This window comes from Lonchura striata, chromosome Z, assembly GCF_050655825.1.
Source record: "Lonchura striata isolate lonStrDom1 chromosome Z, ASM5065582v1, whole genome shotgun sequence".
Classification (NCBI taxonomy): domain Eukaryota; kingdom Metazoa; phylum Chordata; class Aves; order Passeriformes; family Estrildidae; genus Lonchura; species Lonchura striata.
In genome coordinates, this window is record NC_140740.1 from 29,348,715 (window position 1) to 29,363,037 (window position 14,323).

General features: G+C 47.1%; 1 protein-coding gene across 1 annotated transcript; it reads right to left on the reverse strand.

The window, feature by feature from the left end:
* Nucleotides 1-777: 777 nt before the first annotated feature.
* Nucleotides 778-2,184, reverse strand: LOC146763751 (inositol 1,4,5-trisphosphate receptor-interacting protein-like 1). Its single transcript, XM_085567847.1, has 2 exons — nucleotides 1,855-2,184; nucleotides 778-1,644 (listed from the first exon to the last, which is right to left on the reverse strand). Exons 1-2 carry the CDS (start codon nucleotides 2,182-2,184, stop codon nucleotides 1,060-1,062), a joined length of 915 nt encoding a protein of 304 aa, XP_085423973.1. The 3' UTR covers nucleotides 778-1,059.
* Between the last annotated feature and the right edge of the window lie 12,139 nt (nucleotides 2,185-14,323).

Genomic DNA, 14,323 nt, shown 5'->3' on the forward strand with positions numbered 1-14,323 from the left:
CTGGACAGGTGCCCTAGCTGAGGAAGAGGGAAACACATCCCCTGATCGATGTTTGACCTGTCACCATCACCTACGGAAGATTAGACTGGAATGAGCTGTGCGAACCAGGAACAAAGAGGCAGATTTCCCTGGTGTTACCATGAGGAAAGGAGAGGGGACAGCTGCTGCCCTGGACCTCAGTAACAGACTCTGCACACCTCCTCACCCTTCAGCTACCAGTGTGCCACGAGGAAAGGAGAGGGAACAGCTGCTGCTCTGGACTTCAGTGACAGATTCTGCACACCTCCTCACCCTTTGGCTACCTGGGAAAGCTACAACAGCGGGGCTGAGCTCCGTGTCGGTCCCCTGCCCAGCTGATCTTTTTAATAACGAGCTGAACATTGATAAAGATATTAGCACTGTTCATTTCCGTTGTGTTCCTGCCCTTGAAGCACAGGCACGGCTGAGGGCCTCTGCCCGCTGCTCGTTATAAATGACCCAGACCCCAAGTGGGAATGAATTATAGACCTTTTATTGAGAACAATAAAAAGATCAGCAAAGCAAAAGGGACACCGCTGGGTGTGTGGCAAAATGCCAGAGGCTCATGCACAAAATGGTGGCTCCACCTTTTATACACCTGATATTGCATCAGCTTTATGCATTGTGAGAAAGAACGCCTCACTTCTTAAAATTTTAAAAGGTTTATTGAACTGCAACAAGGGACTGAATAAAGAAAAAGGGACAGTCATCCTTATATATCCTATTGCCGCACCAACCTCGTGGTAAACCAGCTCTGCCCACACTCCTGCACATGGCACTCTTCCAACCCAGCTCCTCCTTCCTCTTCCTGACTTGATGGTAGACCAAATGTTTGTTGGATCATTGAATTTTATTTTTTTAAAAATACAAAATCGTAGGAAAACCTCCTATGGATGTTTAATTTGCCTTAACTAAACTTTTGACATATTTGAAATCATGTTAACCTTCCTAGCTCTGCCTTCGGAGATTTTAGAAGTATTTTCACTTGGCTATCTTCTTCAGAGTTCATAATAATGGAACTAAAGAATCGACGGCTGCTGCCTACTCAAGGCTCAGGCACTCACAGGAGCTGCCTTGCTGCACAGCCAGAACCATCTCGATGCTGCGGTGCAGGCCAGAGGCGCCGCTCAGCCGGAACCTGCAGGACTTGCCGCAGGGCAGCGCCGTCAGCTGCAAACGGCGCGAGTGCGGCAGGAGCAGCCAGGCCGACGCCACCAACATCTGCACCCAGCGGGTGACTTTCTCTGGGTCCAAGTAGGAGCCCGTGCAGAGGGTGTCCATCAGGTACCACTCCTGGTCGCTGGGCAGCTGGCCACCAGAGGCGTGGAGAAAGCACGTGTGCCCCAGCAGCTGCTCCCCGGAGCACAGGCACTCCAGCCCCACGCGGATGCGCTCGGCTGGCGGCCATTTCCTGCTCTCCGGGCTGAAGGAGTGGCCGGGCGGTGGCCGCAGGATGACCAGCGTGCGGTAGGTGCTGCTGTTCTCCTGGGCGCTGCAGGTGGGGCTGGTGTCCGTCCCGGCGGCCGGGTGCAGCTCCGGCATGAAGTTCCTCCGGGACAGCACTCGGCAGACACTGAGGAGATCGTCCACCAGCTCCTGCAGCACCTTTGTGCTGGGCAGGCCCTGCTGCAGAATCACAGAACAGCTGGGCTTGGGAGTGACCTTTACAGGCTGTCCACTGTGACCCCACAGCAACAAGCAGGGACATTCTCACCTAGATCAGGCTGCTGACAGCCCACTCCAGCCTTATCCTGGATGTGCCCACTGGTGATGGGCTGGGCACAGCCACAGTGCTGCCACCCTGCCTATACCCTTGACCTTCTCATGTTCACTGACCTTCTCCTTCCTGCTGGATCCCTCCTGCCTCCTCCTGCTGGCAGAGCCACGCTTTCTTCTCCTGACCAGCCAGCAGCCCATAGCAAGAACCTGAGCCAGGACTGCTGCACTGACGAAAAGAAGCCACTGCTTTTCCATCACAGAGCGGAGCAGGGCTTCTATGGTGCCACTGCTCCCCTCAATCTCCTGCAGGAGCCGCATCATCTCTTGATGCAAATATTCTTCACGCTCCAGCATCTCTTTATCTTCATTATTTTCAATTTCTTGATTCACCTTCATTCCAGCATGGGTGGCTAACAGGGCCAGGAGGAAGGCCAGTGTTGGAGACATGGCCTGGTGGAAGAAAGAGGGTTCATCATGTCTGGCTGGGAGGGAGCAGGGGGCTGGCGACACCTGCAATGTCCCCAAAGCCTCTCTGGGCACCTGCCACGCTGAGATCTCCAAGCTCCTCTTCCCCCAGCTCAGAGGACAGTGCCCTACCCTGAGGGTCCCAGCTCCCACTCTGGCTTTAAACCCCCAGGGCACCTTTCCCAGCTCCCATCCAGCCCAGCATTGCCCCTGCATGTGCACTCACTGGCTGCCAGAATCCAACTGCCCTGTGCTGCCCCTGGACACAGGAGCCTGTGTCACCTGTCCTCTGTGATGTCACAGCCAGCAGAACCATGTCACTCAGCTGCCAAGTGCCCCTGCTCACAGCTCCCACTGTGACCCATGCCCTGGCGTGTCACAGCCCCCAGAGCCGCCTCCCGGCCCACGAGCCCCAGCCTTGGTGCCCACTGCCAGCCTCAGCGGCTCCTGGTGTCACGATCTGCCCATAGCGGGGTGTTGTGATGGTTTGTTGGCCAATCCCAAAAGTGCAAAAAAGGCAAACAGCAGGGTACCATCAGTTTAATCACAACAAACTCACCTTTATTAGGGGCCAAAACAATACATGTGATAGTGGGATCAGAGAGGAAATAGAAGACGAGAGAGAGAAAAGAGGGGGATGGGTATAGCTACTGACACAGGTGAGATCCTCACTGGTCCGGATGATGGGGATCCGTCTTATTGTGTTGGGGAAAGTCTCCAAAGTCCTACCCAACCCAGGGATCCAGTTATAGTCCACTGCGGAAAAAGGGGAGAACATACAGAACAATAAGAGTTTATTGAAACTGCTGTGGGAGAACAGGTGAGTCCACTGAAACCCCCAAGCAGGATGAACACAATAAAGAATAAGTCCATTGAAGTTACTGGAGAAGAACAGGTCATGTCAATAGTGGTCACACCACCATTCCCTCCATCCTTCCACTCCCCGTGGCAGGGGTCTCAGTCTCAGTCCTTGGGGAGAGGGTTCTTGATCTCCGTCTGTCATGGTGGTAATGAGGGAGATGAGGGGTCTGCAGTGAGAGACAACCAGAGTCACCCCAACAGTTCATTTGGCTTAAGGATGGAGAGTGAAGCAGGAATTGCAGTAGGCCACTCTGTGCTGGGTCCACGCTGGGTCTTCACCAAGTCCTTGCCAAGTCCTTGCCAAGTTCTTGCCAGGCTCCTTTGGAACAGCCAACATGACAGTGCAGTGGCTGCACCAGCACTGTTGCCTTCTCCAAGCCGGAACTGCAGTGGGAGAAGGGAGTTCCTGCTCATGGCAATCGGCAGAGAAATGAGTGAGGGTCTTCAGACGGCCTCTTATCCTCACCTGAGTGCAAAGCCAGCCACAGGAGCCCCCCAGGGTGTTCTGGATCCAGGCTGCAGACATCACTGAAATGGATGGGGACTGGAGCTGGATCTTCCAGTGCTCACCACCCTTGACTGCCCTTGAGATGAGCCTAAACCTCACCTGCAGCAACCTGAGCACATTTACCCTTCTTGCCCATCTGTGCATGTGATGTTCCCACATCACACACAAGCCCTTTGCAGGGAGTGACCAGCTTCCAGCTGAACTGCTACCCTGCCCTTGCTTTTCTGTTTCCCTGCAATGAACTTAACAGATTGTGAGAATCCCAGCAGAGCATTTGGTTCTCAAGAGCTCTTAGGCAAAAAAGACCTTCACCAGTCACTATTGTGTGCATAGAGAAGGAGGTGCTGACAAACAGAAGGCACAGGCAGGGCTCTGACATAAGAGGTCCTGAGCTGTAGGATTCCATGCATTGTTCTTCCCAGCTGCTTTTCTCATATTTTGTACAGTTCTGGACAGGGCCTGCTGCTGACAAGGTAGGAGGGATGTCTCAGCCTCAGCCACAGCAGCTCAGTGTCAACAGTGGGAGCAAACAGCCAACAAAACAAAACCAGACAAGGGGACATCTTCTACACGGTGCCGAGTCAAGGTTCTGCTGTTGGGTTCAAACCACCCAACAGCACTTTGCACTGACTCAGGATCAGCTACACGTGTTCCTCCTGCTCCAAGGGAGCTGGTGCTGGTGCTGTTTGCAGCACTTTCCCCCAGCTCTGGGTAGTTTGTTCAGTTGTCCTGCAGAGCTGGACACATGATGGACCTCAGCAACTCCTCAAGGGAGCAGAGATCATGAGGGAGTTCATGAGGGACATGCTGGATGTGCCATTGTCCTGAGGGTGCTCGTGGTGCATGTGCCATTGCTAGCATCTGTCCTTAAAAAGCAAGACATCCCTAAATAAACAAGTGCCCAACATGGCACGGTGTCTACAAAGTGTCAGGAGTCTTTGCTGTCATTGCTGTCCTTTGCTGTCCTGGCTGCTCCTATGCGGCTTCTCCTGCCCCACCTTGCTGGTCTGGCTGCCTGGGGCCACAGCTGACAGAGAAACCAGGGCTGGAGCCATGGTGGTAGAAACCCCTTTCCTGTGCTTCTCATATTTTTTCTTGGCATTTCCCTAATTTTCTATTTCCTTTTCTTTCATCTTTCATGAAAAAAAGAAAAAAAGTTGTATTATCGCTTTGAATTCTCAACATGTAACCTCCTTTGTGTTTTAATCTCACTTTCAGTTATATTTAGAAGTGAATTTCTTTCTGCAGTTGTGGGTCGAGACTCCTTAAGCCTATCAGAACGTCCTGCTTAGCTACTTCCCACGTTAAGGTCATTGCTCCATAAATTCTAGAAAATTCAATATAAACCTCATTTTTGCCTAAGAGTCACATGTCTGTTGTCATGGAGTTTACAACACATCGTTCATGTGTATGTCTACAGGGCTATGTTGTAGTGCTTCCACATCCTGGCCCAAAATCTGTAATTCCTTAACTGGGGTTTGAATTTTGGATTGCCTTACATCTATCTGTGCATGTGTTTGTGCATCTACAGGAGGGGGTGTGGTAGAAGTGTCAGAATTAAAAGCAAGATGTTGCAAAGAAAAGTGGCCTTACTAGAAATGTGTTCAACAAAAACCCAAACCAACAAACTGTAATAGCTAACGGTCTTACAGTCTCAAGTCAAACTTACTTCCATTAGAGTAAAATATTGTGAGCTAAGAGCTGTGAAATAGCAGGATCTCCAAGTTACAGGACTAGTTTAAAAACCAAAGAAATAGCACTGAAATGTTTCGTTTCAAAAATATACTTTACCTGAATTGCAAACATGACAATTTTCTTTTCTCCTAAAGCATGATGATAAATGCAACTTCATTTAAAAAAATTCATTGGAAACCCAGGACTTAAACATCTTTTGATCATATGGTGATGATTAAGAAAGATATTCTTCTTTTGATCTATCTGTGATGCTTAATCATGATCTTGCGGAATTTGCCAATTCATTTTATAACAATTTCACACCTTTACTCACATTCCCAACTTTGTGGTTTAGTTCTGAAAATTAGCTTATGTTCACTGAACAATGCAGCAACTTGTTTTGACTCTGATTGGCTTTCTCTGATGTAATTTGTTTTATATATGATTTTGTTTGAAAAAATGAAACACTGGGGCAGCTATTGAGCTGTTCTTATGTCCCACAGTAAATAACTAAAAATCCATCTGTTTTATAAGACCAGGTTGTACAAAAAGCCAGATAAGGTGAATTACGAGGTGGTTAAAATTCAAATATTCTTGAAGCTGTAAGTCTGAAGTCCATCTCCTCTTGCATGGGAAGAAATTAAAGAGAAAGCAAACCAAATACTGCTGAGAAAGTTTGTCTTATTTCTGGCTGCCCAAAGCAGCTCAGCTGCCTAGTGCGCCCAGCTCATACATCAGGTGCTGAAGCATGAATGTGTTTCAATCCTCAAATGAAGTTGAAATCACTTTGGAAAAGCAGTTTATGACAGCACACACATTTATGGTGTCAAACATGTTTTATATTCATGTCTGTTGGTGGAGCTTGTGCTGCCTGGTTGGGCAGCACATCCTTGGCTAAGGTTGATTCTGTTTCTGGTTTGACAAAATTATTTCTAGAGGATTTTTTTCCTCTTCTTCAATTATTTTCAGCTGCCATTGTTACATTACTTCTGTTGTTGTTTGGTGAATTATGAAAAGGAAAGGATAGGAATCAGCCCAGGCATAAACAGGGGCAAAGGCTCATTCATCTGCAGTAATACCAAAATTTCAATTGAGTCCACAGTGCTACAGCGTGGATGAGCAGAAATGCTTCCTGGTAACTGATCAGGGCTCCAGCAGCATAAACAGTGGCCCTGTTTTGTTTTGTGAAGGCACAATAGGCAAAGATCCCAGGCTGGGATAGGAAGTTGTTACTGGGAACCACAACAATATTGGGAACAGAAGGAATAAGACAAAGAAACGACTTACAGGGAAAACTGTGACAACACTGACCCAGCTCTTCCAGGCCATGTATTTTCTCCTACCTGGAAAGGTCACCCTTCTCCTATGGGAAGAGAGAGAGCTCCTTTCTTAGTCTCTGGCAATGACCTGAGGTGGGATCAAAGATAATGATGGGGACATGGCCAGACTCTCGTGTTCTTTGGTCCCACCTTGCATCATTGCCAGGTGCAAGCAAAGGGACAGGTCTCTTCCCAATGTGGATCTTGGGGAAAGTGGGCCACCAGGTCTCTGCCCAGCATGAATCCTCTGATGGGGGATGAAGTTGGAACAGAGGACAAAGCTCATTGTGCAGTGGGAGCAGTTACAGGGCTTCCCTTATTGGTGGGTTTGTTGGTGTTGGTCAAGGATGATGGCCAGGAGAAGCTCTTCCCACTCTCCAGACAATTGTAGGTTGTCTCCCAGTGTGGATGTGCTCGTGGGTGGATCATCTGGTGAAAGATCAGATTGGAGCTCTGGATTAAACTCTTCCTATGTGCCTCACACTCATAGGGCTGTTCCCCCATATGGATTTTCCGATGGTGAACCAGGCTGCAGCTCCAGCTGAAGCTCTTTTCACATTCTAAGCATTTGTAGGGCTTCTCTCTGGCATGAAGCTGCTCATACACCACCAGGTCCGAGCTCCAGCTGGATCTCCGGCTGCCATCCTGGCACAGGGTGGGTCTTTCCTCCTTGGAGCACCCTGAGCTGGGTTTGGAACTCCTCCTTGAGCAAGATCTCTGGGGATCTTCTTCCCCATTGGATTCTTGCACTGTGGAGCTGCTCAAAACAGCCTCTTGCACGAGGTTCTGCCATGGGGATTTGTCCTTCTTGGTCTACATCCTCAGCTCCTTTTCTGGGGGAGGAGGGACAAGGAGAGGATGGGATTTGTCTCCAAGCCAGGAGAAGGGGAAAGAGATATCTTCAATCTGTCCCCGGAAGGATAATGCTGGCAGCGGGGCTGTCCTGCAGCCGGGGGTGGTGCTGGGCTGGGAGATGGAGGAGAGAGGAGGAAAAGGGCAGTGACTTTGTCCTCACCTGCCTGGGTGTTCTGGGGCATCTTCCTCTTCCTTTCTGCCGGCTTGCTCATCCAGTCAAGATTTGGGAAAGGGAATTCTGTACTGGGGTAAAGCAAGATGAGAGTACATTGTGTTGGTGACATAGCCCACCGGAGTCCCGGCTACCTCTGTTGGCACTCCAGCACTGTGCCAGGAGTGGGGAACAGCTGGGAACTGGGTTCTGCCCGCAGCTGAACCTGAAGAGCCAGCAGAATCAGCAATGTCTGGGACTGGGCGAAGGAGAAAGGAGAAGGCTCTCTGTTCTGAGGTTCCAGAGGGACGAGTTTATTCCAGATGAAGGGGACAGGTCAAAAGGGCCCTAAGCACCTCAGTGCATGGGTTAAAATACTGTCACAAACCAGGGGGCGGATACAAAAAAAAAATAAAAACCCAATAGAGAAACTTCAAGGGTAGAACAAGGGGATTACATCAGTAGTGTGGGACCAGTCAGGGTAGGAGGAGGAGAGAGAAAGGTCACAGGGCCCAATGGGGCGTCATAGATTAGAGGATTTCCAAGTGGGTGTTTGAATCAGGGATTGGTCCAGGGAGAGAGTGGCAGGGAAGATTCAGGAAAAAGAGGCTGACTTGCCTTGATAGGCAGGGAAGAAACTAGAACAATGGGAAGGGAATGGCTTGAGGGACAGCTCTAAGGGATTATACAACTCGGGGTAAAGCAACTTTGGGGAGAACATAGGCGAACAATAGAACCAACCATTCAAAAATAACTTAACAAAATAAAATATGAATGGCAACAGGCTGGAGGTTCCTTTGGCCCAAATTAATCTGTAAAAGTTACCAGGCACCTCATGTCCATAAAAACCTGTGAAACACCAAGATTCAGAAAAAACTCCTACCCAGAACTTCCCCCACTCTGTCTCTCACCTTTAGGGCTTGTGGGGTCACTCATGTCTCTGCTGCTGCAGATCCTGTATTGGTATCCCATCTCTCTGGGCTGCTGAAGATCCTGGGAATCCCAAATCCCAGAGGTTCTTTTTCCCTGGGCTCCACAGTTTGGTGTTGGAGCGGCTCCAGGGTCTCACCTGTCGGGGTCCCCATTTTAGGGCTCTGGGGTACCCATGGGTCCCCCTTGTCCATGCTCTCAATATCTCCAGACTGCCGGAGCTTCCCCCTCTCCAGGGCCACGTTTCAGGGTCCAGGGGGTCCCCCGCATCCGGAGATCTCCCTGCAGGCTGCTGAGTGTCCCCCAGCTCAGGTACCGCCACTCTCCGCTCTCCCAACCCCAGCCCTGCCGGCACCGAGTGATCCCCATGTGTCTCTGGGCGGACCATGCAGCGCCTGGCCTGGGCACACCAATCCCTGCTGCAGGGGGACCCCGCATCCCAGCTCCCACCATCGGGGCCCTGCCAGCAGCCAGCAGGGAGACCCAGCCAAAATTCTGCCCTCTTGGAGCCACCAAGTGCTCCCTGGGCCACCTGGAACTCAACCCTGGTGGCTCCCAGGCGAAGGTGGTGGCTCCAACCTCGGGCAGCCACAGCCCACCCAGGGCCTCCTGTTTCACTTCTGTCAGAACATTATCTACCAAATTTATCATGTAGAATTAAAGAGAATTGGAGTAATACAATCAAATAAACAAAACAACACTGGAAATGGTTTGGGTTTTGTTGGTTTTATTTTTTTTGCAAAAAAAAAAAAAGAGATAATGCCATGAATTGGAAATAATAATTCTGTTCTATTCCACATTTTATAGAATTCCCCACTGCCAGCAAGTGTTTATTGATTTGTTTTAGGAAATTACAGCAGAACCACAGTCCAGCAACGAGGGCGCTTTCCTGAAGCCATATGGCTATCAGTGTTCATGTTGTGCATGCAGAATGGGGAGGAGGAAGAGAATGTAACTTGTGAGGAACTTTATGACAATGACCACCAGAATTACCTGCCCGGGTGTTGTGGTGGTGGTAGCAAATTGAGAACCCCTTAATGAGGAAAGCCAAAACTAGTCAAGGCATTTTCAGCTAAAAAAGTTAATGCAAAAGAATGATAAATAAAGAACAAAGATCACAGTCCTTCTGCTTACTTTCTTTTTCCCCCACCAACATTCCTTGGGGAAATCTTTGGGAATATTTCAGGATAATGAATCCAGGCTGATTCAGGAGAGTTCCTGTGACTGGGGACTGTACTGAAATCTTTGTCAGGAAAAATGCATATTTCCTTCTGGTAGATGGAATAAAAAGAAATACTAAAACCCAGCTGGCAAGGCCAGGGTGTTCCTTTCTGGCAGTCTCTGTGAAGCAGAGTCAAACTCATCCCATGCAGTTTTCACTCAGTGGATCACAGGTCCATGCAGAGGTGTCCATGTGAGCGGCTCCTTGGAGTCCCTTGTGGTTGGTGGGCATCCATTAAGTCAGTCAGCGGAGAACGTGAGATGACGACTCAGAGGAGCAGATGAAAGTGCCTGTTTTGGGATGAAAATGAACATTTCTGCAGCTTCCTTGCTGGTTGTCTCGTTGTGAGTGGCTGTAGAGGCAGATCTGCCAGTCTTTGTCTGTCCAGGGAGACTCCCACGCTGCAAGGAGCTGCCCTAAATTCCTTTGTGGAGGGGCAGCCGAAAGCTTTGCTGAGCAGAGGCTGCCCAGCAAGTGCAGTCTGACTGCAGGATCCGGCAGAAGAGGAGGAGGAGACCTGGGCACAAGTTGATTGAACAGCAGCACTTTTTAACACCTACCGCCTCAATCCCTTAGTTCAGGGATTCAGCCTGTGTCAGAGAGAAGAAACTCTCTAACCAGCCTTGTCTTGGTACTGGGAGGCTTTCACAGCCCTTGTGGGACCATGCCAGGAGTGGAGGATGGACCTTCACAGACCAGGAAGAATCTTTACCCTGTGAAATTTAAAACTGTGTTCAAATAAAGAAGGAAGCCTATAGGAATCACCTCTACCGAGCCCCCTGAGACTTTTGTTAAAGTTGTATTCATGTTTCTAGCTAAATGGCATGGGGCTAATAACTCCTCACACTTAAACATTCTGTTAGGGACTTCATGTTTATCTAAGTGCTTTTTATTGCCTGAACTGATACAGAAATAAAGCAACTCAAATGCATCACAAAGACATAATTTCCTACTTTGCCTCTTGTCGTAGTGGAGGAACTGAGACACAAAGGTGACAAGGCAGAAGAACTTTGAAGGGAAAGAAAGATGTGAAAAGACTTCTCTCATGTCTCTTGTGTCCATTTGCACAAAGAAAACCCTACAGGTTTTTAGGTTTCCTGCAAATATTCTTCTGTTCTTCTTAATTATAGAAGACTAAGCATATTTAAGGGTCTTTTTTAGAAATGCAAAGATGATAGATTTTAAATTAATTAATGCAGTATACCATTAATCAAGTCTTCTTGAAAAGCTTTAATTTAAGTATTGGATTTGTTGTAGTTTTTAAATTAAGCAATATATTTCTAATGTCTTTAATAGAAGAGAATATTGCCCACAAAAGAATTAGATCTTGAGCAATCTTTGACTCTGGAGGTTTGGCTCAACTCACAGGACATGAATACTAAATTATTTCACAGAATATCCATGATGTTGATGCTTCAAGTAAAAGGCTGAGATATTTGAATAAAAACTTAAAAATACTTTGCACTAAGTTATCTTAAATTCCTAAATCATCATTCAATGTTCATAAGCACAGTTCCTATATTTTCACTGCGTCTTATTCCCTGACAAAAAATGAAAAAAAAAAGAGAAGAGCAGGCAGTCTGCAGCTCTTAAAAATCTTGTGTGTTCTACACATGCTGAATTCGAGAGCTGGGATACTGCTAAATATTAAAAAGTTTAATCACAAAGAAATTTTTTAACATCAGATGCCTATTGTAAAAAAAAGAAAAAAAATAACAAATAGTCATATAGTCTGATGAGTTTGTTATCCTGGAGATAAACAGGTTTCAGTGTGTGAAAGAAGGGGCTGTAAATTTTGATTGTGATTCTTAACTCCATATTCCTTTTTTGTTGTTTGTTTGTTTGATTGGTTGGTTGAATTTTAATACTTCACTGGACAATGCCAAACCTGCTGTGTCTGCTTTGTCTGCAGGAAGATGAAGGAGCAGATGGAGTGGTTTGTCTGTGATAAATCATGGCTGCAGAGCCTCTGATCTAACTCACAGAAACAGGCAAACCACCAGATGTAAGGAAAGGTAGCCTGATACACAGACTCACAGAGATGTAAATCAGCCTCTTCCAAGATCTCAGCTGAAATATTAGGAAAAATAAACCAGCTGAAGCCACGAATATAATCAATGTTGTGCTGCAGAGCACAGCAACAGGCCCAGCCCTCCACAGTAGGGCTCACCACCTCTGCAGAGGGTGATTTGCTCTGTGCTTGACTCTCACCATCTGGGAAGGGCAGCACTTTGAGGCACAGTTCTCCATCCCTCATATTAGAGAGACCTTTGGTTCAGAGGCTTCAGTTTGCAGGAGTCTTTGCTAAATAATTTTTAAAGGAGAAGGATAGTTAATTCTTCTGATGGAAACAGCTAGTGATCGCCCACTGAGATTCAAGCAGAAAAAAAAATGGAATTGCTGCTTTTGTGTCATTGATGTCTGCCGTTTAATTTTAAATGCACTCCTCTGTTTGTAATAAACCTGACACTGATTTCCCAAGGTGAGCACTCAGTGCTGCCTTCTCCCAGTCATCTCATCTATTGGTAGTGAGTTTCTCTTATGAGGGCTCTTGTGAGCTTGCTGCTTACCCCTGCTATCATGTCCCTGATAAACCATGTTACAGCTCTTCTCCCATTAAATTCTAGACAAAAAAATACATACAGAAAGAGCAAATTTTGCTCTTAATAGAATTAATTACATTTAATTATAACTTTGGGAGTATTTCTTCACCATTTGTATCATGGTTTATTGTAGCCATACTTCACTGTTACTGACAAAAAGCAAAATTCCCAGAAAATTTGGCATGTTGCAGTTCCCTGTAATGGTGGGAAGCTCATCCTCACCTCTTTTTCACATGTATTTCTGCAATGTCTGACTTCTTTTAAATTTAAAAGAAGGTATCTTTTTTGCAATGCAGATCACAGAATCACAGAATAATGAGGTTGGAAGAGACCTCCAAGATCAAGTCCAACCTATGCCCTAGCACTTCAACTAGACTTCCCAAACGGAGGGCTCAGAAATGGACACAGCACTCGAGATGTGGTCTCACCAGTTCCAAGTGCAGGGGAAGAATGACCTCCCTGCTCCTGCTGGTCACACAATTCCTGATACAGGCCAGGATGCCCTTGGCCTTCTTGGCCACCAGGGCACACTGCTGGCTCATGTTCAGCCGGCTGTCAACCAGCTGTACCCCAGGCCCCTTTCCACCTTAACGCTATCCAGCCACACCTTCCCTAGCTTGTAACGTTGTAGGGGATTTTTGTGACCAAAATATAGAACTCGGCACTTAGACTTATTAAACTTCATGCTGTTGGTAAAGAGTTCAAAAGGAATGTAAATAATTCATTATCTCCCTTCTTGTTCACATTGTTTATAGATATGTCCTGCCACTGTGTGCCATTCACAGCGCACCAATGGGTTGAGATGTTTTTACTTTAAGACCAATGAAATTGGTCTGCACCATGTGCTCTATAAAATGAGCAATGTATTTGAAATAAATCAGTTCAGTTCTCTTCTTTGCCTTCTGACTTGGAGACTACTTCATTCCTGTCCTGCCTCAACAGTGTCACCACATCCTTGCAGCAAATTATCAGCAGCTAAAAGTCATGGTTATGAATAATTCCAGCTTGCCCTTGCCCTGGTATTTCTCACTTCTAGAACAATTTTGGAACAAATATGGAACAAATTTTCCATTATAAAGTCAGTCATATTTATTAGTAAACCTCTCTCCCCTGTGAAAGTGGCATCTTAAGCATTTAATTCTCTCAGAGAATGGTGAATAACCTTTTTTTTTATATATATACAATTACACTGTTTCACTGAATTAATACACCTAACAGCTGTTTCTGTTTGTGTGTTTTATGGAGGTTTATGTCCCATATTTAATGACTGTCATTGTGGAGAACTGCAGACACAGCAAGAAAGTTGCTGCCCAGAAATAAAAGATACAGGGGAAAGAATATTTTTCTTGGACATGCTTTGCATCTTCAGAATTCAATAGTGGATGGAACAAGAGAAAAAGGAGAGGAGAAAAGAAGAAAAAGGCTCATCACGTGTATTATATGCTTTCACTACTTTATTTAGCTTATGGCTGGGCAGCAGAAAAACACAGACTAAAGCACTGCTTATTTTCTTATCCTGGAAGAGTTTTTTTTTTCTTTTTATTTTTCCCTCTGGAAACGGGGGATATATTGGATAGCTGTGTTTAATTTCTTATAGAGTACTTTAATTTTATTTGTGAAAAGCACAAGGGGCTTGCGGAAATGAACAGACCCTTAGACCACCTGGGAGATTGGTGAAAGATCTCCAAACTTGGAGATCAAAATGAGAGATGGGCACAGACTGGTGACCCAAAAATTAAGAGGATTTATTGTTGCTGTGCGAGACCGGCTCCGGGCTGGCGCCGGTGGGAGCGCGGGGGGAGAGGGGAGAGGCGGCGCCGCTTTCCCCTTCGGCTCTGCGTGGCTCAGCTTCAGCACGGGAACAGAGGAGAGGGCGACACGGGGCTCGGGTGCAAACACGTGTTTATTGTGGGAGCGTGTTCCCGAGACCCCGGGGCACTGGCCGGGGGTCGGTGATACCCCCAGGGGAGGGGGGAAACAGGAACCGCGGCCAATGGG

Coding starts and splice junctions, on each gene's coding strand:
- LOC146763751 (XM_085567847.1), bottom strand. CDS start 2,184: ATGTCTCCAACACTGGCCTTCCTCCTGGCCCTGTTAGCCACCCATGCT. Junction 1,645..1,854: donor GATCCAGCAGGAAGGAGAAG/GTCAGTGAACAT, acceptor GTGATTCTGCAG/CAGGGCCTGCCCAGCACAAA.